The 26,992-nt window shown below is 45.1% G+C and overlaps 1 protein-coding gene across 3 annotated transcripts in view; it reads left to right on the top strand.

The window, feature by feature from the left end:
• The window catches only part of RHBDL3 (rhomboid like 3), a 62,941-nt gene that overhangs the window by 26,790 nt on the left and 9,159 nt on the right, over nt 1-26,992 (top strand). For all 3 annotated transcript variants that reach the window (XM_058038601.1, XM_058038600.1, XM_058038599.1), the window contains 5 exons: nt 10,422-10,580; nt 18,316-18,540; nt 19,582-19,730; nt 24,006-24,118; nt 26,234-26,334. In XM_058038601.1, coding sequence (XP_057894584.1) covers nt 10,422-10,580; nt 18,316-18,540; nt 19,582-19,730; nt 24,006-24,118; nt 26,234-26,334 — 747 coding nt within the window. The remainder of the gene's footprint in view (nt 1-10,421; nt 10,581-18,315; nt 18,541-19,581; nt 19,731-24,005; nt 24,119-26,233; nt 26,335-26,992) is intronic.

The raw sequence follows: 26,992 nt of genomic DNA, 5'->3' as shown, positions 1-26,992 counted from the left end.
TGGACTGGGAACCCAGCACAAACAGCACTTCTCCCTGTGAAGTTAGTTGCATTCCTGCTGTGGAGTTTATTTAGTCATGATTTGATTTAAAATGTCAGACACATTTTCTTTCTGTTTGAAAACTTGTGGCAGAGAGAACCTTGGAAACACTGTCTCTTGTATCCAGTAAGAGCATATAGGAATCCAAAATGCAGCTTGATTTTCTTGACTTGTGGTTTTGCAACTTTGGCACTTGGACAAATCTCTTCTACCCTTAAACCAAAGCACATTTGACATAGCAGACACTGGTGAAGTGCAAACACTGCAGAAATGACTATTGCAGATCAATGCAGGGAACCTGCAGTCTGGGTGTCATCCAGGAATGATTTGGATAGATCACCTAAGAAACAATTCAAACCACCACAACTTCCAGCAGTCTGGCTCCTTCCTGGAGCTGTAACTCCTGTGATCACCCTGGAAAGATGCAAGTCAGGATTTCTTGCTCTCAAGCATTTAAATGGTAGAAGTTGGAGAATAATGAATGCTCCCAGCTCCAGGCTGCATTTGGAACCAGCCTGTCTGCAGTACCTCTGAGCTGGTTATGTCGTTGCAGTGTAGTGCCAGTGCCTACAAGACCTTTCAAGGAATCATGTGATAGCTCTGTCTCCTCTTCACAAGGCTGACTTAAACTTCTGCTCCAGTTTCACTTGGAAAGCAGAGTTTCTTTGATAGCTTCTAGTCCCCATGACTGAGCAAAGCCAGTTGTGATACCAACAGGAGTTCAATACCTTTCCCAGTCCATTTAGCAGGAGTTTTGCTCCATGGCTGTTGCTGTAACCAGGAGTGTGGTTTCAATTCCAGTACAGGTGAGTCATTTTGGCTACATGTGGGCTATGGCACTTGTTAGCTGGAGTTTTAAATTCATCTGTTTAGCTTGAGCTTTTCTGAGCCCTCATAACTTGCTGTCAGGTCAGAAGAGAACTGGGATCATCTAGTCTCTCCTAATGTAGGCAAGAAGGTTTTCTGAGTGATCTTCTGCTTGACCTCAACCATACCTCATCTCCTAGGAGAACTTGTAATTTAATTGTAAAACTTCTGGTGAAGTTAATGAGACATTTCTTTTGTTAATAATAAAAATAATCAACCTAGGCTGATCTAAGGCTGTCCAGTTTGACTTCCAGCCCCTAGATGTGATTATACCTTTGTCTTGGTGGAGGCTCCTGTACTGACAAATATCTGTTCCTGTGGACAGTGATCAAGTCATTGCTTAACCTTCCCTTTCATAAGGTAATGAATTGAGCCTGTCAGTGCAGCCAGTCAGACTGTACCAGTAAAAAGTGCCAGAGAGGTAATGTCACCTCATTTACAAACCTGCAGGTCACATTTCCCTTTTTGCAGGCAGTGTTACCTTGAGAGCACTGTCTATAACAAGCAAGGGTTTTTTCCCCTGCTGGGAATGGCTGCTGCTGAAGATGGCATTCCCCACCCTGTGCACTGGCTGGCATTCTTGGCTCCTGGCCAGATAGCTTACTGTTTATTTTTACTGTAAAATATATTGTTTGCAAGTGCCCAGATTTACCAAAAGACCTTGCTCACACTTAGTAAGTTGCTGCTTTAACTCATCTGTGAGCCTGATAACAGACTTTTCCTTAGTTTGCTCCAAAGTCACTAATGAGAATTCTGTAGGAGGAAGAATGAATTCTCCTGGGACCCCATTAGTGGCATTGCCACCTGATGGTGGCTCTCTGGCTTAGATTTATTTTTGAGACCTGTCAAATAGCCAGATTTCAGCATGTTGAATGTGTGACAGCCTGAGTTTGTGTCACAGTAAATCCTCAGACTCAGGGTTGCCTGGTGATGTCAGATGCCCTGCAGAAATCAGTCATACCAGTGACTTTGGCTTATGATCTGTGCCCAGTTTGTGTTCTCATCCAGATAATATCAGCTGGACATAATCTGTTTTCTATGGCCTGTTCTGACTGATGTTAGACCAGTCCTCCTTCAAGTGTGTGTTACTCAACACCAGTCATTTGTTCCTTTGCTCTGGGTTGCTGTTAGACCATCAGGACCTGCTGTATGCCATTAAATTCTTGCTGGGCAGTTCAGGGAGCAGGGTGTGTGCCTGTCACTGTGATTGCACAGGAGTTTTGGAGCCATGGTTGGAAGGGCTGTACTGCTGATTCAAAACTGGAAGAACGGGAGCAAGCAGATCTTGATGTTCTTCCAGTGTTCCCAGACTTGCAGAAAATCAGTATTTGTAATGACTTTTTAAAACCTTTTGGATGAAAGTTACCTTGACCTGCTGATTCAAAACTAACTTTAGCAGCTGCTGTGTAACATTCTCCAGAGTTACTGCTGGGACAGAAAGTGCTGCATCATCATCATCATCATGTGATAGAGATAATTCATTGGGCTTTTGTCCACATAAAAACCACAAACAGTTCAACTCCCCTGACTCTTTCACACTGATATCACCTATACAACTTTTTCCAGATAATATCAGACCAAAAACCTGTTTTGAATGAGAAGACTCACAGACTCATTTGCTAGACTGTACTAGCACAGATGCAGCTGTGACAGGAGACATTATCTGTAGCAGTGAATTTTACAGAAATCTTATGTATCATTAGTTGACCCAGGGGTAAGCAGGAGCTTACTGCAGGACTGCAGGAGCTTGGTGTGAAATACAGCCCCCCCTGAACAGTTCTTCTCACTGTTGTGTGTCAGTTTCTGGTTTGCTTTGGGTTTTTCTTTTTTAGCTTTTTTTGTAGCAGTAGTGATTAGAGCCTGTCTGTCTCCCAGTTGTGAGATTGACTGTGCATGCTTATGTCTTCTGGTGAGTTATGTAATGCAAATCAATGCAGCATCTCACACAGAGTGTGTTGCATTTTGGATCTGAATGAAGTAACTCACATATTACATTCCCTCATCATGTAGAAGCCCTGAGAGATTTAATTAATATTAATAGAGAATTTTGAGATTTTCCAGTCAGACATGTCTAAAACCACCTAAACAATAATTATGTGGTGGTGAATGAGAATATCACGTGTCTTATGATACTAAGGATATTGCTGTTTTCAGCTTTTGATATTTAATGCCTTACACCATCCGATGAAAAGTGGAGTTTATTTTATCTAGACTGCAGAACTCATTGCTTCAGGAGATTGTGGAGGCCTAAAAACTGGAGGAATTCAAAAGGGAGAGCAAGAGATTGGGCATTCGTACATTAAGAATGTTGGGGCCAGTGCTGACAAGCAGTTCTGCAAAGTTATAAACCCCTTGCCTCAGGATTTAAGAAAGTATTTTAACTGTTCATGTGAGTTTGGTCACACCAATCACTAGGTGGTCTCTTGTTGGCTTCATCTTGTCCACAATCTCAGGAATGAGAGAGAGCACCAGAGGCTGGGCTGGTGCTGTTGGATACGTGACTCACCTGTCTGGGTCACTGCCTGCCCAGCCTGTTACTGCAGCTGAGACAACTGCCCATGTAGGAACGTGCAGCATGGTCAGTGCTGGATCAAGATTAAAAAGAGTATTTTCACCTAAAAAACCCTCACCTGTGACTTTTTAGAATGCCTCAGCTTCTTTCCAGTAGCCTTAATGCACTGCCATAAATAATAAAACAGGAAGAAGCAGAGCTGGAGAAGGCTCAGTCTATAAACATGTCTCTTTGCATTAGGCCTTGTGGTGTAATGGAGGGCATCTCCTGCCACCCATACTGTCTCGTTAATCATGTAATTATCTCCCTCACTTTCAGTGCTGCATCTCCTTCCCTGTCAGTGATGCTGGTAATGGAGCTTTTATTTACCCTGGCTTCTTTCTGGGGAGCGGCTCTGGTTTCAAAGCCAGCACAGTGGTGTATTTTGAATAATTTAGTTCTGGGTGGCTTGAACACTGTCTGTAATTCCCCAGCTGAGACTAGAGGCTTGTTTCTGGAAGTATTCTGCCAGGAGGCTGATTTGGAGAGAGGCAGAGGGGTTGCTCAGAGTGGTGGGATGTCGAGGTGGCCGAGGACTGAAAACTCACTCATTGGTCCTGTGAGCACCTCTCAGCTCTGTCCTGTCTTAGCAAGGACTTGCAGCAAGAAACCCACAGGCAGAGGAGGGATAAGGAAGAGAGTTGTGTTAAAAATGAGCATGGAGACAGAAACATGAATTTGGGTATGTGTCTGAGCATGATAGGGTTCCCCTGCAAGCTCTGGGTCAGAAATTACTGGGGTCTCCAAGTGTAGGATTTCCTTGGCCTATGGTGGTTATGGACCAGGTCATGCAGAGCTCTGCAGAGTCAAGAAGTTCAGTGTGGTGTCCAGCTGTCACTGGCTTTGGGAAGTCTGATGGTTTTCTGCACCTGAAACCTCCCCAGAAGGCCATCTCTGTTCACAGTGTCCCTGTGCTGCTTGGCCTGGTGGCTTGGCCATTGCCCTTTGCCATTGCAGCCATCATCCAGCCACACTCTGAGCTCTGCCCAGCCCTCACTGTGCTGCATCACACAAACACAGGTGTGGTGCCTGTGCCCTGTAGATGGGGAGGTCACAACACCACACAAGTCTGTGGGCTCACTCCAGCAATCCTGGCAAAACCAAAAATCAAATCTGGCTCTTTCCAGTCTGCCTCAGAACTGAGTAGTGGCACACTCCTGAGAGAATCTTTTGATTCTCTCATTCTTGTTGAATCTGTGCTTCTACTGTCTGTTTAGATGAAGTGCTTCTGCAGAAGGTAACAACAGATGGTAGTAATGTAGGTCCCTTTCTTGTCTTTATGCCTAAGACAGTAGGAGAAATAAATTAGAACAGAAATGCCTCTATAGATTGGCCAACTAGCTCATGAACCTGGTCTTTCAGGCTATTCTGCTGTTCAGGGAAAAGAGAATCTTATACCAGCCCCCTCTATCTCCACTTTGCCATGTGCTACATGCAGAGACACCCAAATCCAGGTGACAGGCCCTCCTCTGTGGGATGCCTCCTGGCCTAGCTGAGAGCTGAGCTGGGCAGCTCTGTGCTCTCACTGCATCTTTCCTGAGGAGCAGGTGTTTCTGGGAACACTGCTTGGTGAGGGACTATGCTCTGTGCTTAAAAGCAATCTGGCTTTTGAGAGCTGGGTGATGTTTCCAGCCCTCGGGTTCACCTCAGGTCAAAGCAATCTAACATGCCCTAAAAGTACTGCTGGACAGCCCTTAATCACTTTATATTGTCTGGGCAGTGGTGAGTAAATTCATTATTTACAGGGGAGGCGGGTGTGCGTCACTGGAGCCAGCACTAATGGTTTACCACGTGTGCTCAGGCAACTCAGATGAGGTGACTTTAAACGGTGGGAAGCTGGATTTCAGGGTGGTGGGATATGCATTTACCTCTGACTGCCCTTCCTCTCTGTTGGATCAGGATTTCTCACATTCACTTTTCTCCTTTGGAAGAGAGAGCAGGATCATTAAGTATTCCTAGACTGCAGAGACTGTGCCACCTGAGTTCCATCCAGCAGAGCTCAGAGTGGTTTCTGAAATCCTTGAAGATGAAAAGATGTTGCATGCAATTTCCACTTTCCAGTGGAAAAGGACCTACATGTAAATAAGAAACAGGCCAACTATTGAGAGCTCCTTTCTGGTGGGAAATGAATCAGGAGTTGTCATTTCTATAAAATAGGGAGGAGAAGCTGAAGCTCAGGGCAATTTCTTTGCAGAATCTCCTAGTGTGGAGCAGAGCTGGGGTCAGTGCCAGGAGGCCTGACACTGCCAGGCCAAACGTGAAGACACCACTGGACCTTAGAATGACTCAGATTTCAAGGAACTGGTTTAACTCAAGGCTGATTTCCAACTTAGATGAAGTTGCTTGGAGCCTTGCCCACTGGAAAGACAACTGTGGCTTTGGTGATGTTGAGACAAAGCCCTTCAATGAGGAAACTATGGGTGGTAGCAAACTGTTCCTGCAATCCTAAAGCCAGCCAAGGATCCTGCTGTTGTGCCCAGTTCAGCTGTTGACTCTCCAGCTGCCCCCATGGCCCTGAGGGCTGTTTGCCATGGGGAGAGGAGCAGCTGGCTGCACTCTGAAATGTCTCAGTTTTCCCAAGATACTCATTGTCTGTCTGCAGCACCAGCCTCCACCCTACTTGCTCACTCAACCGTGGCTGATGTGTCTTTAATTAAAGAAGAGGAACAATTTGAGATTTCATTTTCCTTCCTCAACTGAATTTTCTATTTTCATCACATTTTGTGAGGTCCCGTCACCTTACTTTTGTCTTGTAGTTTTGCTGGGAGACCTTTAGTTTGTGGTGTGTCTTCTCTAATATAAGGAAGAAACAGGAGAAAAACAGATTGTTTTGGGCCAGGGAATTAAGATCCTGGGTCAGATGGCTGCTACGGTCATTAACATATTTACATTTTTGCTTAAGAGCCGGGTTGAGGATCAGGGGAGTTAAGGGTGATTGTCATTGAAATGCGGATGAAACCTTGCATGAAATTGCCGTTAGTGTCCCATTGTCTGGGGGCACGAGGGGGGACACACGGCGTCCTCATCCCTGATCACTTGCCTGCCCGAGATCCTGCCCAGGCAGAAGGAGCTGTGCTGGGGGAAGGCTCTGCGGTGCCTGTGCTGGGGGAGCTTTTCTCCCCGTGGGGCTGCAGCAGGCTCAGCACGGCCCTGCTGCTGCCTGCAGGCACTGCCTGGCCTCGGGTGAGACCCTGCTGCTCGGCTGGGCTTGGGGGACAATTGGCCCTGGAGGAGATTGTCATGGATAAATGCATGAAGCAGCTTGCAAAGGTCAGTTTTCTCTTTTATAATTGATGGAGCTGAGTGTTTTGAGTCTGCTGTCACATGTTTTTGCGCTGGTGCAGCGTCACCTGGACTGCTGTGTGTAGTTTTGGGCATGATATTATGAAAAAGACATGAAACTGTTAAAAAGTGTCCAAAGAGGGCCATGAGGATGATGCAGGGTCTTGAGGGGAAGCCGTGTGAGGAGCAGCTGAGGTATCTTGGTTTGTTTGGCCTGGAGGAGCCTGGGGAGAGACCTCACTGTGGTCTTCAACATCTGCATGAGGGGCAGGTTCTGATCTCTTTGCTCTTATGACCAGCGACAGGAGCCAAGGAAACAGCTAGAGCTGAGTGAGGGAGAGGTCTAGGGTGAATATCTAAGGGTGGTTGTGCACTGGAAGAGGCTCCCCAGGGCTGTGGTCACAGCACCAAGCCTGTCTGAGTTCAGGAAATGTTTGGACAACACTCCCGGGAACATGATGGGATTCTTGGCTGTCCTGCATAGGGGCAGGAGCTGGATGGAGCATGGAGGACTCAATGATCCTAATGGGTCCATTCTAACTCAGCACATTCTGTGATTCTGTGATTTGCCTTGTGTAGGGACATAGGATATGCAGGACCTGCTCAACCCCTTGATTTTTGTGGATAGCTGTGATATCAGAAACAGGGTTTGAAGCAGTCTGAAGTATTGGTGTGGATTTTGAGTGGTGACAGATGAAATTTTTACATTCTTTTTATAGAGAAATGTTGCACAATTAAAAATTTGTTTCAACATAAATAAGAGGACCTCTTTACAGTTGAGGTTGACAGTAAAACATTCTGCTCCAGGTTGCAGAGCCTGTGCTCTGGCCCTGCTCTGAGGTATTTGAGTTCAGATGCCAGTTGTTCATTGTTCATCTCTTACTCTCACATTATTTAGATCCACTGTTTTACTTCACACTTATTTCTAATTATTATCATTAACATGGTGCCAAAAATAATTATATATAATAACATGAAAGAGGAGAAGAGACTCGATAGCCAAATTACACTACAGAAAACACCAGCCACCTTCTGCCACTGCTTTGACTTTTGTGGAGCAAGCAGCAAGACTTCAGTGAGCTGAAGGAGGAGTGCTGGGGCCTATTGGTGTGAGAAAGAAGCAGATTCACTTGTAGCCACCAGACAGCTACAGCTTCAGCTGTGCCTTTGGAAGGCAGCAGTCACAACAACATCCTGAGTGAGAGGATGCATCAGCTCCAGCACTAGTGAGCCTGAAGTCATTAGTGTGTCCTTGTGGGCTGGGTTGAAGCTCTGAAGCTGTTGTGTAATTTCTGTTCTTGGTTACAAAATGCTTCTTTTTGGAAGGCTTGAAAGCAGAACAAAATCTGGGAAAAGTGGTTTGTGATCTCAGCAGCTCTTTTGTTCTCTGGAGGCCTGTGTGCTGCAGCTCTGTATCTCATCTGCCCTTTGAAGGAATAGCCATGTTCCCTGGGGCTGCAGCCCTTGGTCTTCCTGCCAAGTCAGTGACCACACAGCATGGGGAGAGTCCCACACATTGGGTGCTGACCCTGGCCCTCAAAGTAGAGAGGTACTTAAGCCTTCAAGGAGCAAATGGTTTTATCCTAGACAAGCTAGGTTCTGATATTTTAAATATCAAGACACAGTTAAAGTGGTGCAGTTAGGTAAGATGTTGGTTAGGTCAAATGTTTTTGAGAAACGGGGATGAACAGAGCAGTATCCATGGGGCTGCTGGTCTTAGATCCATTCACTGAATGACTCATCTTACAGCTCCTACAAACTCCCCTTGAGAAAGGTCATCCCAGGTATTGTGCTAATAATACTTTATTTCCTGGGTATGTGTGGCTGGGATTGTGCACCACAAACAGGCTGGCCTGAGTCACAGCAAGAGCCCAAACTCATCAGAGCTGAGCCTGAGTGCAGAAGCCCTGACTTTTGGGGCTGGTTTTAGAGCTTGATCTGTTAACTCAAAGCATCAGAGTGGGACAGAGCAGAGGAGCTAAACTTCTCCAGGGATTAATATTAAGCCTTTGTTTAACAGTAAACAGCTGATGAAATCCACCTTTGGCTCTGGGTGCCATCTGTCAGGGAGGTACATCCAGGCCACCTCACAAGGGCAGGACAACCTTTGGCAGAGAACAGGAGAGTGCCCAGTTCTGACTGTCCACAGGTCACTTGGTTTATTTTGTTTTGTGTAATCCCCAGCAGCTTCTTCACAGAGGGGCTGCTGCTTTGACCAAAGTCCTACTCCAGCAAGGAGCTGTGACCTGCCCTCCTCAGGTTGGACAGCTCCTCCTCAGCCAAGCAGCTGGGGAGAGCAGAGCAGAGGAACAAAGGTGTTCAGGCCAGAAGAGATAGAGCCAGATCCTCACACATGGGCACTACAGCCTCTGAACAAGCAGCCATGCCTGAGGCTGCTCTGTTTTATAGCTGTTGTGCTCACTGCAGAGCCGAGCCAGCCCTGCTGCTGGCAGGCTGCATCCTCTGCCACATCCTCCTTCCCACCCCTCCCTTGCCAAGGCACTTCCCTCCACTGTGTCTGATCGAAGGCCCAGCGCCTGTTCAACTTTTGTTCTCCATTAGGAAAGAGTGAGGATTGATAGGACCTTTCTGGCTCTGCCAAGGCCTATTATGTCCCAAATGTTTCCATGAAAAGACTCCCTCCTGACCACCCTGCCCCCTGACAGCCATTCAATCCAGCCAACAAGCTTGATATCATTATCTACAAAAGGAGGCCTGCGAGCACCAGGGTCCTCACGGCCAAGTTTGGGAAATCAAAGGCAAAATCTCCCAGCAACAGAGAACTGGTAGAGATCAGACTGCACCAGGGCTAGTGCAGACTGCTCTGGCAGCTTGCAGCCACTCGTGTTCCAAGATCATCAGAAAGGTGTTTGGTGTGCTGCCAGCACTGCCTTTGTCATCGCTGAGGCTGTGCCCTGTGAGCTGGCAGCCCCTCACAGAGTGCCCTAGAGGCCACTGGAGCAGTCATTAGTTTGGACAGCCTTGTAAAGGTGTCTCTTTTCATCAGTGGCATGTCTAGATTAGCCACTTAGGCTCAGGGAAAACAGTGATGTTTTGGGTCAGAGTGGGATTCACTCCAGGTCTCACCTGGGACTTTCCTTCTAATGACTCTGGTTTGCATTCTCAAAATGGCATGTGGCTGCTTTGTCACTTTTAGTTTGACATGGTGTTCATCTGCTTTGCTTCCTGTCCAAAGATTTTCTTTCCCAACTGTCTTAAAATAGCTCTTCAGCAGTGAAAGCACTTACCATAGTGAAGGCATCTGTAGAGATGATCTGGAAAGGTGACTGTCAGAAACACTGAGCATGGAAGGGGCTTGAGGAGGGGTGGCATATTCCTGTTGTGCAATTGTGTTAGGAAATAGTGGAGTAAAACTGTTTCCAGTGCATTTTATCTCACAAACTGTATCTCTGGTTTGCTTGATGTTCCAGCTAGAAAGAGATATAAAAAATAGACAAGAGAAATGATGATGCAGAGGGCAGGAAGGTGAAGGGAGCTGATGTAGTTGAAGCTTGGGTGGATGATGACTGGACTCACCCCTCTCTGCAGCAGGGCAGTGTCACCAAAGCCTAGAGCAGCCCCTGGGTCCCTGTGGGTTTGCAGTGGGTGATGAATGCTTAGGAGGACAGAGTTGTGTGTAACATGGGGTTGTTAATTGTGGCTCTCTCCCCTCCTGTCCCAGTTTGATCCTGACAACACTGGCTACATCAGCACGGAGAAGTTCCGCTCCCTCCTCCAGAGGCACGGCTCGGAGCTGGACCCACACAAGCTGGAGGTGCTGCTGGCCCTGGCAGACAGCAACTCTGAGGGGAGGATCTGCTACCAGGACTTTGTCAACCTGGTGAGTGCTCTGGCTGCCTGGGCCTGTCAGTCCTGGGCTCTGCTTAAAACATGGGCTGTTGAGGCACAGTGTCTCTTTCCCTCCCTTTATTAACACCAGTCTTTGCTGCATCATATTCTGTGTGGACTTGCTTCAGCAAGAGTCAAATTGCTTCTGATTTTTCCAGGGAAACAAATTTGCATGGGAAGGAACTGTGGGAACTCTAGTAATATCATGAAGCAATGGCTGCTGCTACTTTGGAAGTTTTTGCTCTCAGTATCATTTACTAGCTGCTATAATGAGCCATTTGTTTGCAAGCAGAGGTCTGTCAGTCTGGATGTCTCCTGTTTTATCTAGAGATTTCACCACTTCCAGACAAAAATGTATAGATAACTTTGTGTTGACATGCTGGGTGGAGTCATATTGCACTGCTGTAGGCATCAACAGCAACAGGGATAAGTTGTTTCTAGGTCACGTTCATTTTATGCCAGGTGAGGTGTCTCAGAGTGCATGAGTCATGATCTGGATGCCTCTCTATCTCTACTAATGAGTCAATTAGTGAAGGGATCGCTCTGTTTCTTGACAAGGCAGTTTGTTGAGTCAACACAATTGCAGACATGTGTTGTCAGGTGCCCAGGATGGCTTAGAAATGTTGTTTGCAATGTATCTTGGACACTGGCCATTCAGAGGCTTTGCCTTGTTCTTACTCTGTCATTGAACACCTGAATCCCAGATTTAATGCAATATTAATATAAGCCTGGGTGACAAAGTCAAAGATGAATGGGAGTTGGTGACATCTCTGAGGTTTCTGTGGGAAGCTGGATGTGTCCTTGTTGCTGAGTACAGTAATTTGTATCTCTGTGTGTTCTGCAGACAATGTGGGATTTGATCCCTTTATTTGTCATGGTCACTCAAGCACATGTTCTTGGTTTAGAAAGAGTCCTGCATAGGTCCTGTTTTCATTAATCAGAGAGTTATGATAACATGGCCCAGCTGTCAAGGACCCAGGTCATGACCTCCATCAGGCTGTGGGCAGTGTCAAGGTGAAGTGACTTTATTGGAATGACACAAACCTGCTGTATCAGGCAGTCTTGTAAGCCCCTTGCCTGTGTCTAGGTACACAGTAGAATAAATGCTGCAACTCTTAAACAGATTACACAGTGTGAGGTTTTCCTCAGCTCCAGCATAACAAACAGTGTGGTCCTCAGTGCTCAGCAGAGTATTTATAGTAACAGCTGCTTGTTCCACAGTTGGGGATATTCAAAGTAGTGTTCAAGCATTCACTAATTGGGCTGCACAACCCTTAGGTAGCAGGAAGAGGCATCATCGAATTTCTTTTACAGAAATGATGGCCTAGGGCCAAGCCAACACATTGGCAACAGGCTCAGGAATAGAACTGGGCTTTTTTCTCTCTCCTTGCTCCACAGGGCTCAGGAGCAGCACACACTAATGAGAGGTAGGTGGGAGCTGAAATGCTTGGACATTCTCCCCCTTTGGGAACAGGGGGCTGTGCCAGCTCACACCCAGGTGATGTGGTTTTTGCAAAACAGCAAATTTCCTTCACTACTATTGAGTGACTCCTATAAAAAAGCCATTGATTTTCCTGTCACCAGCCCCTCTATCCTTGTCTGCATTTTTTGCACTTTCTAATCAATAGGCAATGCAAATGCCAAAACATTAAACTACTTACAAATGACATCTCTTTTCTCACTTCTCCTCTAGTTTCTATTGATTTCCAGCATCCAAACTTTTTTTAGGGCTCCTTCTGAACTTTCTTTTGAACTTCCTGATGGAAAGAAGCAGCACATTTGATGCAGAATCACTGTGAAATTAGGGATTTCCTTCACCTCCTAGCTGTCAACCCTCAGTGTGGTGGTGTTTAGGTGCATGTTTGTGCTTGATGATCATTAGCCCTCCCTGCTTTATGCTCAGGTTAATTTGTCTGTTTCACTAGTTTAGCAAGAACTGATCTGCTGCCAAACATGATGTTGCTGGGTGTGGGGATGGAAAGGCTGACCTTTTACTAAACCAGAGGCTTTACAAGCAAGGCTCTCTGTATGTATGATTTTCCTTTTCTCCAGCATCATTCTGAGCACCAAGATCTCTGCCTGCTCTCTCAGGCACTGTGATCCCCAGCTAAAGGACTGCTATTGAGCAAAGCTATGTTATCCTCTGATGTCCAAAATGTTTTGTGAACTCCTAGATACATCAAAAATGTAATTATAGGACTTCTCACCTTAATAGCAACATCCACACGTATGCCTGCTCTCAGCAAAGCAACTTAAATTTATGAAATTGAAATTTTTAAAATACGAGACTAGACCCCAGAAAGCACTCGGGAAATAAATTGAGAAATGAATAAATTCAAGGAAGATGAAAATTCCTGGTGTGATCTGCAAACAGAAAAGGCTCAAAAAGATCAGATAGGCAGCTCATTGGAAATTACTTCTCCTCTGTGTGTGTGAAATTCAGCTCATGTAGTTGTAAAACACAATGCTGCAATCATATCCATTTCTGTTTCTGCACTGTGGTTTGTAGCAATGGCAGAAAGGAGTTTCAGATGGGATTTCTTATGCTGTGTCTGAGACAGTGCAGAGTAACAAAAGTGTTTCCTGTACAAGTGGAGACATCTTGTGCATCTGTGCTCTCTGGTTGCTTTGCAGCATTGTGAAAAGAGATGCACAGAGAAAATTCTGGCTGTGAGCAGCATGGGCCACAGGAGGAGATAGAGAACCAAGGTGTTTAACTAACTTTGCTACTTTCAGAGAAGAGACAAGCCAGGAGTTAATTTTACTTGAGATATCATTTGCTGGGATTCTTGCTGAACAGCAGTTGCTGTTACTTCACATAATATCCCGTGAGCTGTAATAAAGCTTGCAGTAAGTAGTGAGCTCTAAGACAGAGTTCATGTGACTTGGGAAAAACAAAACACTGCTGCTTCCAACAGAAATGTTTAGCTGTGGCTTTGTAGTAACTTGAAGTTGATGTAATATCTCAACAATGAGCAAAATATGATAACTAATTAAATGCACATCCTTTATTTTCCAGATCAAGAATCACTACCTGCTTTGATTTCCCTGGCCTTGCTGGCTTCTAGGGACAGGCTAATTCTACCTCATTTTTAGTGTGAACAAGGCACATTTTTGAAGCACTGTGTAGCAATGTTATTTGAACCACAATGTATAGTCTTGTCCTGCAAGCAATGTTCTTTCAAGTAACCTTGCATTTTGAAAGTGTTTTACCTTTTCTACTGGAAGTGCTGGAAGGCCTAAGCCTGGCACATTTAATAGGAATCAGGCAAAACCTTGAGCAGGGATAATTTATTTTGTCTCTCCTGCTTCTTTCTCTGAATCCCTTGAGTAAACCACTACTTGGTCAAACCAGATCAGAATGTTGGTATTTGGTATTCAGGTTTTTTTCCCTTTGATACTATTTGGGAAAGTGCTACCAGGTTGGCTCAGAGGATGTGAACATCTGTGACAGATGAACTTAATGCTGAGATATGCATTTTGGGGAAAGCTGTCTCTACCCACATTAGCATTTTGTAGAAGTGTGGGCAGAGGGAAGGAAATAAATGTGAATCTTGAAAGCAAAATTGATTGGAGAGGTTGCATTTGTAAGTAAAGTGGGTTATAAAACTGGAGCTGGCAGAGGCTTTTAAAAAGCTTGTGCTAACTTCTGATTTAATGTTCTGTGTCTTGGAGGATCAGAGCTGGAGAGCTGAATGCATTGCCTGTCACAGAGCTGCATGTGTTTAAAAATAGCTCAAGACCAGTCTCAAAGATGCCAATACGTAATCAGCAGAAATCCATGTTTTCCAAACCTTCTGAGGGAGGCTGAATAAAACCATAAAAAGGGTGCTGTGCCCCACACAAGCCCTGAAACTGGAGATGGGGGAAATACTACATGCCTTGGCTATTGATTATCTGAGGTAGCCACAGTACTACAGATATCCAAGGAAGACAGAGAAATTGGTCTGCCAGTGGGGATGCCTTTGCAAGTTGCAGATTATCCCTGAGTAATTTTTGAGTGCCATGTGTGCTAAACAAAACCAGGGCTTTGTACTTCATCAAAGTTTGTCACGGTTCTACTCTTGACATCCTAAATGTTGACGTTTTCAGTGCTGAAGACAGGTTCAGATCTAAGTAGGAAAAAATCTTCTGTTTGCACAGAGGTATCAGACCCAGCCCTTGAGCAGAGGTCCAGCCCTAAGCCATGGTTTGTTTTGGTAGGGTGATGCCAAAGGGCAGAGATGGCACCACCTGGGTACCAGTCAGCTCAGCCTGGCTCTTCTGCAAGGGAAATTTCTTTCTCTCTGCAGAACACCATTTTGCAGGCAGGAAGGGCTAAAGGAATGTGTTGTTCCCCACTGCTATCTTCTCTCTCCACATACTGTTTGCTGTACCCATCTGCTTGCAGCTTTAATATCACACTCATTAAAGAAGTCCTAGATCGATTGCATGAAGAGAAGTGGGGTGGGCTGCCCTGGGCTCCTGGAGCCATGATAATGTGCAGGCCAACAATGGGGCTAGTGTTCTTTCAGCTGATGATTAAATACTTGGCTCATAAATACCAATATTATGTAATTCCAAAATCCAGTCAGCAAATTGTGACCATATGCGAGATTCTGTTTGGGAAGATTTGAGTCTTCCAAAGTCAGTCTGAGGAACAAAATAGACTTCTCATCAAGAATTGGTGAGAGCAGCAATACTGACTTAATCCTCTGTCTCTCCTCATGCCCATCTCCTCCTAGCTTGATCCAAAGGCCATGTGAGTGGGGCCAGGATTGCTGTGTGTGAGCCCTGGCAGTCAGCTGTGCTGTCTCTTTGGAGATCACCTCCTCCTTGGTGCCATGGCAATGTGTGCAGGTGGGGACCAGCAGGATGCCTCCTTCCTGAGAGGTCTGATTTTAACAAGGGCTCAGTACATCCACTCATTAACATCTTGAGGGATTGTGGGGGCTTTTCAGCATGTCTGACACACTCCTGACACTGTGTCCCTGCTTCACTGAGAGGTAAAACCACGCCAAGACTGCAGCATGTAGAGGGAACCTGGACCTTCTCTCCATATCCTTGGCTCTAAAGAGGGTCTGGCAAATATTTTCATGTCCCTTCCATGTTAGCTTCTGTGTAGGGTGTGCAAAGTCCTGTGATTTATCTTCCTCTCTGGAAGAAGGAAGGCAGAGCTTTCTGCTGAACAGTAGACCAGTTTCCTACCTCCTCAGAAGAGCCAGTGGAGGCTTTGGTCATCTACAGTGATCTTGCAATATTTTCCTCTTAAATCTAAGAAGACCTTTCCCTGTTTTGTTTTGTTATATTGAGGAGAATCTTCAGAAATGTCATGGTGATGAATTTGCAGTGCTCTGGCTGTTTTCTGGGCTCCATGGGCAGCACAAGCATTATTGCAGAGAGGACACTGGGCTGATGGGGCTGTGCTGAGTTCAGGTGACTGAACTGAGCCATCCCTTGTAACAGTAATAGAGGAGTTCAGGGTGCCTCCCTTAGGATCCTCTGCTCAACAGATGCAAAGAAATCTTTGATATGATCCTAACCATGGACATAGCAGCCTTTGGATTTTCCTGCCCATCTCCCTTGGCAATCTCTGCACTGATGAGGTGATCGTCTACTGAGGGTGGCCAGCCCTTCTTGATGCTGAAATGATGATTTTCCTTGACTCTGGAAATGATTATCTTTTCCACTGAAGTGCTGCAACAGGGAAAAGCACTGACTGTTTTGTGGTAGGCAGGAAATCCCATTTATCACTGTAATTGGAATAAGCAGATCAGCAGCTCCAGTCAACTGTCTGGCATCTTCAGGCAATTTTATAGTTTCAGTCTGAATTTATTCTTGTCCATAAGAGGGGCAAAGCCAGAGAGAAAGAATGAACTTTGTGAGGGAGCACATGCAGAACATCTCTAAAAGGCTGTTCTGAAGTAACCTGGGATTAAGCTTTCTTCTGTGGACACAGAGAGGTCATTAGGTGGCTAAAAGTATCTTTGAAACAGAGGTACATCTTTTACCTAGCAAAAGGCATCTCACACATGCTAAAGAAAGCCTTGTACCTGTTGGATATTTCTCTATGAAAATATTATCTTTCAGTATGAACAGGCTTCCTTAATGCAACAGAGGACCACAACAATTTCAACAATTTTTCCCCCCTCATCTTCCCCAGTTTTAGATACAGATCTTTGGATGATAGACATGAGAAGACTGAGAGAGATACTGTGTGGACATTTTTTTCTTCTTTGTTTTTCTGCTTTTTTTACAAGAAAAGTTCTTTTTCAAGTGTTTTCTAAATCAACGAAGGAAAGAAAGGAGAAATACCACAATGGGGAGAGTTGTTAGGGTAAAACATCTTCTCACTGAAACAACTCAAAGAGAACAACAGCAACACATTTTTCCTCAGTTTAAAAGAAGTATAAGAACATCAATTGGAGGTCAGTGCTCTTCTGTGTTGGAGGGACAGGCTACAAATGAAGGCTAAGGAGGGATGGGCAGAGCAGGTCGCAGTGCCATCACCTCAGATGGCCCCTTGCCTTCCCCCAGTGATTAACAGGAGGAGGCTCCCTGCAGTGATTACTGTGTTTAAGCAGCTTGGTCCAGCTTGGAGCAATTCCCTGACTGCCTGGGCACTGAGAGCACAAGCTCTGGGCTTTGCTGGCTTTGGGATATCAGCTGAAACCAGCATGATCCAAGACAACTGCTGCTGAGTGTCTTGTCTTGCTTGGTTCTGGGAGGCTGGATGTGCTTTGAGAGCAGTTAGCAGCTCTCTCAGAAGGACCAGGCCGTCATGTTTGCTCAGTGGAAGATCCCCCTGCAGCAGCCTGTGTACACAGTGAGCCTTTGGAGCTCCCTGCCAAACATTCAGCCAGTACAGACAGTGGCTCTAATGCAGCAGGTTTGTTTGACATCAGGGCTAATTAACAATTATACAAATCTTGGAGCAAGCTCTTTCAGACCTGGTTTGTTCCTCCACCCCCAGAAGGCTAAGCATAAGATTCCATCTGCATAATTTGCAAATGCAATTGCTTTAATTATGCATCCAAACTGGTAAAGTGTATGCTCAGAAAGATAGCTAAATCTATGCATGTGAGGTGATAATGCATATACAAATTAGCTGTAAGCCTGTGCCATCTCAGAGCCTGCCCCCACTGAGGATAACTTATAAAAGAAGCCTTGTAAAGGCTTGCAAGCTTACAGGAGCTAAGACAGCTTGTACAGGCGATTAATTTGTTGTTTGTTGCTGTTGCTCAGGCAGTTTTGTTTTACACAAAGAGATAATTTTCTTTGCCCAGAGCTAACTCCTGCCCCAAGGGTTAGATGTGCTCTGAAATTGCCTGCTCTTACATTTAAGAAATTTCCTGCCCCGAGACTGCAGGGAAGTTTGAGAGAGCCGGGGGAGCAGAGGGAAGGAGGACACAGGAATATGGATTGTGATAACTGATGGTGAAGACAGTCCATGGAAGGCTGGAGAATGGGCCATAGAGCTCAGCCAGGTGCATCAGCTGCCTCTGCTCTGCCTTGCCAGATTTCTGCCCTGACCTCATTTATGGACATTATAATGGTAAACTGAGGTACTCGTTTTCCTTGCACCCCAAGTAGGTCACCCTGTCATTGTCCCAAGTCTTGGTTCCTAAAGCTCAGCCTGGTGGTGACTTTCCTCCCTGCCTGGATCTGGTGCTGCCAAACTGGCACTGTTCTCCCTGGTGACTGTGCCAGGCCTGTCCTCATGGTTTCTTCTGTTCCCTTTTACCCAGATGAGCAACAAGAGGTCCAACAGTTTCCGGCAGGCCATCCTGCAGGGGAACAGGAGGCTGTGCAGCAAGGCCCTGCTGGAGGAGACGGGGCTGAGCCTCTCGCAGCGGCTGATCCGGCACGTGGCCTACGAGACGCTCCCGCGGGAGATCGACCGCAAGTGGTACTACGACAGCTACACCTGCTGCCCCCCGCCCTGGTTCATGATCACCATCACCATCGTGGAGGCAAGTACCTCCCTGGGAGCTCCCCACACTGCCCAGGGCCCTGCTGGGACACAGTCAGGGTTGGAGAGGTGCAGCCATGGTGTTTTCTGAAAAATCCTTTCCTTAGGATTTTTTCTGCTGAGAAGCTGAGAGGCCTCAGGAACAAAATGTAAACATTGGTTATCTGCTGCTGTGGGATGCAACAAGTAAATCTGTGATTAGTCTCATGTCGTTGTTTCTAATTAATAGCCAATCACCGTCCAGCTGTCCCGACTGTCTCAGCCTTTGTTATCATTCTTTTTCTATTCTTAGCCAGCCTTCTGATGAAATCCTTTCTTCTATTCTTTTAGTATAGTTTTAATATATATTATAAAATAATAAATCAAGCCTTCTGAAACATGAAGTCAACATTTTCATCTCTTCCCTCATCCTAAGACCCCTGTGAACACCACCACAGAGAGGGACTCGTTCACACCTGGACAAGGACAGATGTGAAGCCAGTGGCCATTTTGGTTGCCTGTTGGAGTGTGTGTGCTTAAGTGGGGACTGTGATCCTGTCACTGGAACAATTTGTATATGGGATTACACAGTTTGGGAAATGAGAGCAAAACTGTTTGAGGAGTGAAAACAGGACAGTTCTAGAGAAATGGATAAGTCAATGGAATTAGAAATGTCTGTACAGCTACCTCTGTTTGTGAGTGGAGAGAAAAAGGAGGGGGGAGAACCTTTGGGTTAAATATTCTGACCTGCTCATGTGTTGCCCAAATGAGATCTTTGCACATTTGCTGAGTAATGTGCTCAAGTAAGTACAGAGTAGGATATGACACTGATAGTAGGGTGCTGACTGGGAGCAGGTTCCTCTGACTCAGGGGCTGGTGTGTTACAAATACAGTTATATCAATGTGTTGCAGGTTCCTCAAAACAGGGAATTTCATGCTGTGTGAAGCTGTCAAATGGGAGAAAAGTTTTTTATATATTACTTTTTCTCCATTATTTTAGCCAAAAGGTACTTGTTGGTGAGAAAAGGCATTTGGTAACCAATGAATCTCTCTGCTCTTCTAGGTTGCCTTTTTTCTTTACAATGGAGTGGTCTTAGACAGATTTGTGCTGCAAGTCAGCCACCCCTTGTACCTGAAGAATGCATTGCTGTACCATCCCCAGCTTCGGGCCCAGGCTTGGAGGTATCTAACCTACATATTCATGCATGCAGGGTGAGTACTTACAAACAGTTCAGCTTCCCCAGAGAGATAGAGGAAGTGACAGAATCAGCTCAGAATTAAATTTGAAAAGCTCAATTATAAATTGTGTGTAAAAATCTGAAGATGTTGTGGGCTGGTGGGCAATGAGGTGCAAACCTTCACAACTCTCTGAAGGGAAAAGGCAATAAAAGGAACTCAACAGATGCTGCTCTCCTCCCCAACAGTGTTGGGACCACACTTTCTTCTTACTGTGCACTTCCTAAAACCAGGTCAAAGCCCAGTGTTCCAGTAAAGGAGCTGTGCAGGTGGTAGCACAAGTCTGCAAAGATGCTGGACTGGTATTTAAAAATACAGGGTGTTGTAAAAGTCAGTTAAATTCCTGTGCCTGGGACCTGTCATCACTCAGTAATGTTGGCCCCTTCTGTAGGGACTGAGCTAATGCCTAGAAGGCTGTGTCAAGCCTGAGCTCCCATTTTGTACACACTGAGCAAACTCAGTGTTCCTGAAGAGCTGACAGTCTTGAGTGACCAGATGGACACAGAATGGTGTCCATGCAAAATGAAGGTGCACAATAAAATGAATCCTCCTTCATCCCATGGGAGGTATGTAGCAGACTTGGGAAGAATATACAAGGTGTGGGGATTCTAACTCTGTTCTTCTCAGCTGTCCTAGTCCTCACAAAATTTAAATAGACTTGTGTGATGTTTGTGATGCCATGGTGATGAGTAAGTGTCACTGGAAAGTTCATCCCTGTACAAAACATTCTACCCCCTCTGAAGAGTTTCTCAGATCATTATCTTCACACATTCCTGACAGATAATTGCAATTTTCTTTAATTCTGTCATTGAAAAATGACAGCAGAAAGCCTTTCAGCAGTAGTGTAGAGCTTGAAACTGCATAAGGACCCTTTGTTCTTAAATAGAAAGCCTATATTTCCATCACTCAATGTTCTTCTATGAAAGGCCAGAAAGATCAAGCTGATCTTTGCCTTTTTTCCACATCTCTGATGGAAGACATGCTGATGTCTCTTCCCTGCCATGGAATAACTTCCTTGGTGTGTAATTGCCCTGGAGCACAAGATGTGCCCCAGATCCCTGGATAAAAACAGACTCCACCCAAGGGAAGAGTAGGCAAAAGCTTTTAGAAGAAACTTCTGAATGTGGCAACCTCTGTCCTCTGCATGCTGAATCCCTCCAGAGAGCCCATATTACACAGATTTCATCCTGCAAGGGGGACTGCTGGGCTTAGACATGAGGCTGGTTACATGAAATGAGAAATGAAAATTTCCATCACTGAAAATATGGGGAAAACTGGGTTTGTAAAAGAAAGAAAAACTTGATTTTAACTAATGTTAGTTAATTTGTATTTGGGCTTTCTTTTGATGGTGGTGGTGTTTTACCATATCCCTTCTATAACTACAGATTGCTCTAGGATACATTGGAGGAGAAACACCTGCACAAGGACAATTTCCCAGCATTGAATGCCTTTCTGTGGCATGGTTTCCTAACCTGTGCCAGGTCACCCTTGTAGCAGGCAGTTCCCTGGCATTCTTCACACTCAATGGCCAAAAATCCCTCAGGTTTATTTCACCTCTGGCTGACTCAGGGTGGAGCAATGGAAGGTGGTGAGCAGGGGACTCATCATGATGGATTCCAAGTCCTTTAGCTACACAGCCCTTAAAACAATGGAGAGTCCCACTGGAACAATAAACCTTGTGATTTATCTGCAGTATCTGGAGTTAAGCTAAACGTTCCTTTATTTCTAAGTTCTCTGTATTAAGCTCCTTTCTTGTGAGGAAAACAGATAAATCTTGGAAAGGTAATATTGTCTTTTAGTGGACACCCATCATTCTTCTCTCATTTTCAAATGAAGGGATAACACAATGCCATGGGTCTATTGTTACCCTGCTTCCAGCTGAGACTTTTAAATGGTAATGTGGACTGCTCCTAATTTAGTGCACTGTGTCTTTTTTTGAAGAGCAAGTGGCAGCTGGAAGGTGTTTGAGAAGGCAGCAGTTGCTAAGGCTTGGCTGGCTGTGCCTCTAGAAAGATTCCAAAAATGTGCAGGCTGTGTGTTGGTTCTGATGGAGAGAGCTTTGTCAAGGGCTGAAAAGGCAAAGTTGTAAATTCTGCCCTTCTGTTTTCATGGAAAGCAGACATTGATAATCTGAAGCCCACACATTTGTATCACTGCCATAACTAATGACTTGCATTGATGCTCAGTCCCATTTGTTTGGTCCCAGGGAAGGAGAAAGTCCTTAATAAATCAATGAAATTGTCATTTCAAGAATGACACATTCAGCACTGGCAAAGGGTAATTATATTTTATGGGCACTTATTGACTCTGGTGCCTTCAAAGCTCTTAGCATGATGGGGAAGAGAAGTGAATGGGATTGCTCCTGGGAAGTCTTTTAAGAACAGCTGTGAATCAGAGCAGTCACTTCAGAGTCCAGGATAAACTTTGCTGAGCTCTTACAAAAGCTTCCTTTGAAAAATAAGACCCAGTGCTTTGTGTGGAAATGTCAGGTGCCACCTCATGATGCTGACTGTGTGCCAGCCAAAGCTTCTTCCCTTCCCTCCCCTCTGTGAAAGGGCACTTGGATGTTTGGACTCATCCCAGTGATCTCAGTTTGACCTTTGCTGGTTGTTCCTAATTTAATTCCCGGCGTTCTGTGAGCATGCGGGATCAGAGCGAGTGCTGACCATGCCCAGTGGCTTCAGAAGGCTTGAGGAAGGTAATGAAGGAACTCAGTTACATGCAGCAGGTTCCCATGATGAAAAAATTGCAGTGCTGAGTGCCTTGTGCAGGAGGGAAATTCATCTTTGGAGAGAAATTCAATGGAAGCAAACTTATTAAGATATCAGGAGAGGATTGTTCTCTGCAGTATCATTTTTAGCACTTTTTTTGCAGTCCAACTTTACATTCTCATTTATGAGACTGTTCTGTCATTACTGAATCTCACCATCAGTGTTTTTCTCTGCTGTATATGGGAAATTGCTATGGTAACATGAAAAAGATCAAAACAGTGGAAATGCATATAACTTAATCCAAAGTTTGCTAGTGCCTGCCTGTGAGCAACCCTTCTCTTGTATAAAATAGGATGTGTATTTTCAAGGCATTAGGTACTTTGCTCTCTTTTCCCCAAAAGATGCTGGCCTTCTGCATTAAGGGTATCACTGTGTTATTTAGATCCATCTATTTTGTAAGCAGGTTCTCTTCATACAAAGAGCAGGATACCCTTGGCTCCAGTGGGATGTCACCATTCAGTGAGATCACAGTCCTGTGAGCCAAGGGTAAATCTCAGACACTAGCAGAGACCTGAGGATCCTGCTCAGGGCCTGGTGCTGGTGTCAGCTCACTGGAGGACCCTACAGATGAATGTCTGTATAGAGCTTTGAAAAGTGGCAGGTCAGGTTTGTTAGGTAGTATTGATTAAAGCAACAGAGAACTTGAGTTGAAGCTGTTGATTCAGCTCAGGGGAGCTCTGCTGCCCTGGAGTCTCTACCCAATATACACACCTGAGCTGTCACACTCTGCTTGCAGGCTGCAAGTGGTCCTGCACTGTTGGTAGTGGGGCTTGCTGGGGTTCCCTCAGCCCAACTTTCTCTTGTGTATTCAACAGGAGATTTGGAGTTTTGCTATTGGCTGTAATGGGAACAAGGGTGGGTGAAGAGAGAGCCTCAGTGAGTACAGCTGGGCACCTCAGCAGACATCAAAATGCCCTCTGCTTCCAATTCTGACCACGGAAGTAGGCACAGCAGGAAAGGGTGAGGGTCAGACACCCATGCTGTAAAGCAGCATTACAGCACCAGGAATTGGCAGTTCTCCTGGAACTTCTACATCCACCTCGTTCTTAACAACCACTCCCCATCATGGCAGTGTGATGTGTGCAGGGAAAAGTGGAATCATTAGGAGAGGAGAAGAGAAGGGCAGGTCAAATTTCTGGCTTCTGTTCCAGGCTCTGCTGCCATCTTGCTGCTTTTTTTTTTTTTTTTTTTTTTGACAAGTCATTGAACTTTTTCAAGCAAAGAAAAAGGAAAAAAAATGTCTGACTAAGAACCAAATACACAAGGTCTTCAGCTGAAAGGACCTGCGTGGATATGGAAAAGACAAAAGCAGCAAGGAGGGAAGAAACATTGCAGCTCTGGGTCTGATTTTTTCTGGAATCACTGTTTTGCCCAGTGTTAGTCTATTTATGTGAATCAGGTGCTATTTGATTTTCTCAGTGGTAGAGAAAGGAGATGAAGAGTTGGAAAAGAGGACAACTGTTGTTTTTCCTTGCTGCAGGATAGAACACCTTGGGCTCAATGTTGTCCTTCAGCTCTTGGTTGGGGTTCCTCTGGAAATGGTGCACGGAGCTGCGAGGATCAGTTTTGTGTACGTTGCAGGAGTTGTGGCAGGTAGGTGACACCTCTGCATGCCCCAGGTGGAGGAGCAGTGAAAATGGTCTGTGCTGGCTTTTGAGTTGGAGAAATGTTTTGTGACATTTGGGATTAGGAGAGGAACATTCACTGATCTTCTGTGCATTGAAATCCTTTGCAGAGCTGGACATAGAAAATATGGTACAACTTGACATCTATTTCTATGCAGCCATAGACTCTGTGTTTAGGAGGCCTGCTAAAAATGCACCAACTGCCTGTTATTTTAAAACAGCCTTGCTTTAGATGATCTTCCTGAATGTGGAGTCATGCTGGTCCTGTGGCAGTTCTTCCTCCTTTTGTCCTGTCTGTCACCTTTCTGCAGCCTAAGTAAGCAACAAGTATTTGGTTGTAGATTGTGAGCAGTGTACAGAAATCTGGAAAATTCGTTTCATTATTAAGCCATGGGGTCTGATTGATTTTTAGTTTGTGCTGAATTGCTTTTATTTATGTTTGGAATTACCAGCAGTTTGGAGGTGATGGAAGCTGACAATAGATCAAAATCTAGTTAAAACAGAAGGAGGGTGTGAAAACAACCAAGAGCTTTACAGTGGAACTCAGTGATTGACTACCTTTGTTCAAGATTTATAGTGTTTGTTTGGTTTTTTCCAGCCACATAATTACTTTTTCCATAATAAGCAGATAAACCCTTTGCAGAATGGGCTGCACTGGGTACTAATAAATCCTGCATTCCAGGAGACAGTCTGTGGAAAGAATAATTGGACTAGGACACTGGATGAGGCATGGTACAAACATCAATGCTATTTAATGCAGAGAAAGGAGTTAGCAGAGCAGCTCCACTGTCCCCTGGCTGTTATTTTAACAAACACTAACAAAAGTGGTGCCCAATTTGCAACTTCCTATATAAAGCTTTTCTACACAGATACACCTACCAAACCCTAGGGCTTCACTGATATCTTTGCCAGTTATGAAACATCCTTTATTCTTTGTCAAGTGCCAAGAGAGAGGAAAATGGGTATATTCATGCTGAGGCAATATAAAGATAACTCAGCTGCTAAATAATCAGGAATAGACAAAATGTCGTAAAATGTAGTTGGGCCACAACTTTTGTGGTTCTTTCTCATTTGTCTGGCTTTACTAAGAAGACACATTAAGAATGGAAATTGAGGCGCTCAGTGCAGTGTCTGAGGACTTAACTGCAAGTTCTTATTACTCCTTCCTCTATTTCTCATTAACTTTTTCCTTAATGACAGTGTGTAAGAGCTGAGAACTCTCAGGGCCATACAAGGAAGGAGGGAGCTATCAGCAGAGTTGGCTGCTGGAAGCTCAGCACTTTCTTGACCTGGAATCAGTTGGGCAATTAGCAAAGAAGTTCATTAGATTCTGTGCTACCAAGGGCTCTCTCAAGATTTGCCAATATGTCTTTTTCCCATTCCCAATCGCCACAAAGATCTTCATTATCCCTTCCTTGTGACAGCAAATCTGCCTTTCCCTCTATCACTTAAATTATTCTTAAAGTCAGCAATGAAAGGAGCTTTGAGCAGATCCAAGCCTCCAACTGGGATAAGAAGAAGCAATGTCTGTGTTTGGCTGTATTGTCATTAGTGGTGCCTTTATGTACTTGACCTGTCATTTTGCTGTCATGTGCCTAGTGCCTCCATCCAGGTTATTTTGGACTAGTTTTACTCTGAAGTTTTACAGGTAATAGGCTGTGCTTTGATCAGAGGTCTGTGCTAAGTTACAAGTCCCCAGCTCCTTCTCCCTGTGCTAATATTTTTCTTGCCAATACGGGAGCTACTTCTTTTTTATCTTCAGGTGAGAAACAAACACAGGCGTATGTCTGTCTCCTGCTCCCTTGTTCCTTCAATCAGGGAATAAATGCCTTTTTGCAGGACAAGTTTAAAGACACATTGCTGCCTTGCTTGGCTGCTTTTAAAGTAGGTGCAGAGGAATCAATCAGTCACGGCCTTGACAGGACTGATTTGGCTTCATGAGTCAATCAATTTCCCCCTCCTTCTCTTTCTGCATTCCTGACCTGCAGCAATTAGCACAAGCAGGCCATAGCAGGGAGGTAGGGTAGGAGAGGGTGTGTTTATTTGGTGGACAATTGTCACAAAGCCTTGTTGTTTCCCCCAGGGTCCCTGGCAGTGTCAGTGGCTGACATGAGGGCGCCGGTGGTGGGCTCCTCTGGAGGTGTGTATGCTCTTGTCTCTGCTCACCTGGCCAATATTGTGATGGTGAGTACCAGAGTGACTGTCTGACCTCAGAGTGAGCCACGTCTGGTGGCCCAAAGGGGCTGGAAGTAAGGCCTGACCCAGCTGTTGGTCATTCAGAGCTTGCCCCAGATAAGAGTCTTTGTCTCAGTGGTGTGGTTCTGGAATGGAAATATTACCTTGCACTTGGTGGCTTGGTATCCTGATAGCTGACAGTTTGCCAGGACAACCTAAAGATGTTGGTAATACAAGATTTATCAGTGTTCTCCAGGCTATCAACTCTCCATGCAATGGCTGACAAATGTTGGAAAAGCAGACTGGCTGTGCAGAAGTGGCAGACCTGTTTCTGTCTCGATCTGCTATGTAATTTTAATGAGTATCTAAGGAAGTTTAGCATTCAGTGGATTCATTTGCAGAATATTCCTTATCTCAATTTGTAAAACCTAGACTGAAGATGAACCCTGGGTGATCTAATGATGCATCTCTTTGCTGTTTCACCTCATGAAATACTTTACAAAGGTGAGCAAACACCAGCATTGTCATTCTCAGTTTGGAAACAGGAGTTCGTCTCCAGCCCTCAGCTAGGTGGTGGCAAAGCCCAGCACAGCTGCCCTGGGGACTCCTCAGCTGACACGGGGCAAAAAAGGCTTTGCTGATAGAAGATTCATGTGTGTCCTGTTCC

Source organism: Melospiza georgiana, chromosome 21, assembly GCF_028018845.1.
Source record: "Melospiza georgiana isolate bMelGeo1 chromosome 21, bMelGeo1.pri, whole genome shotgun sequence".
Lineage (NCBI taxonomy): Eukaryota > Metazoa > Chordata > Aves > Passeriformes > Passerellidae > Melospiza > Melospiza georgiana.
Note: the sequence above shows the minus strand (reverse complement) of the source record. Positions and strands in the feature narration are given on the sequence as shown.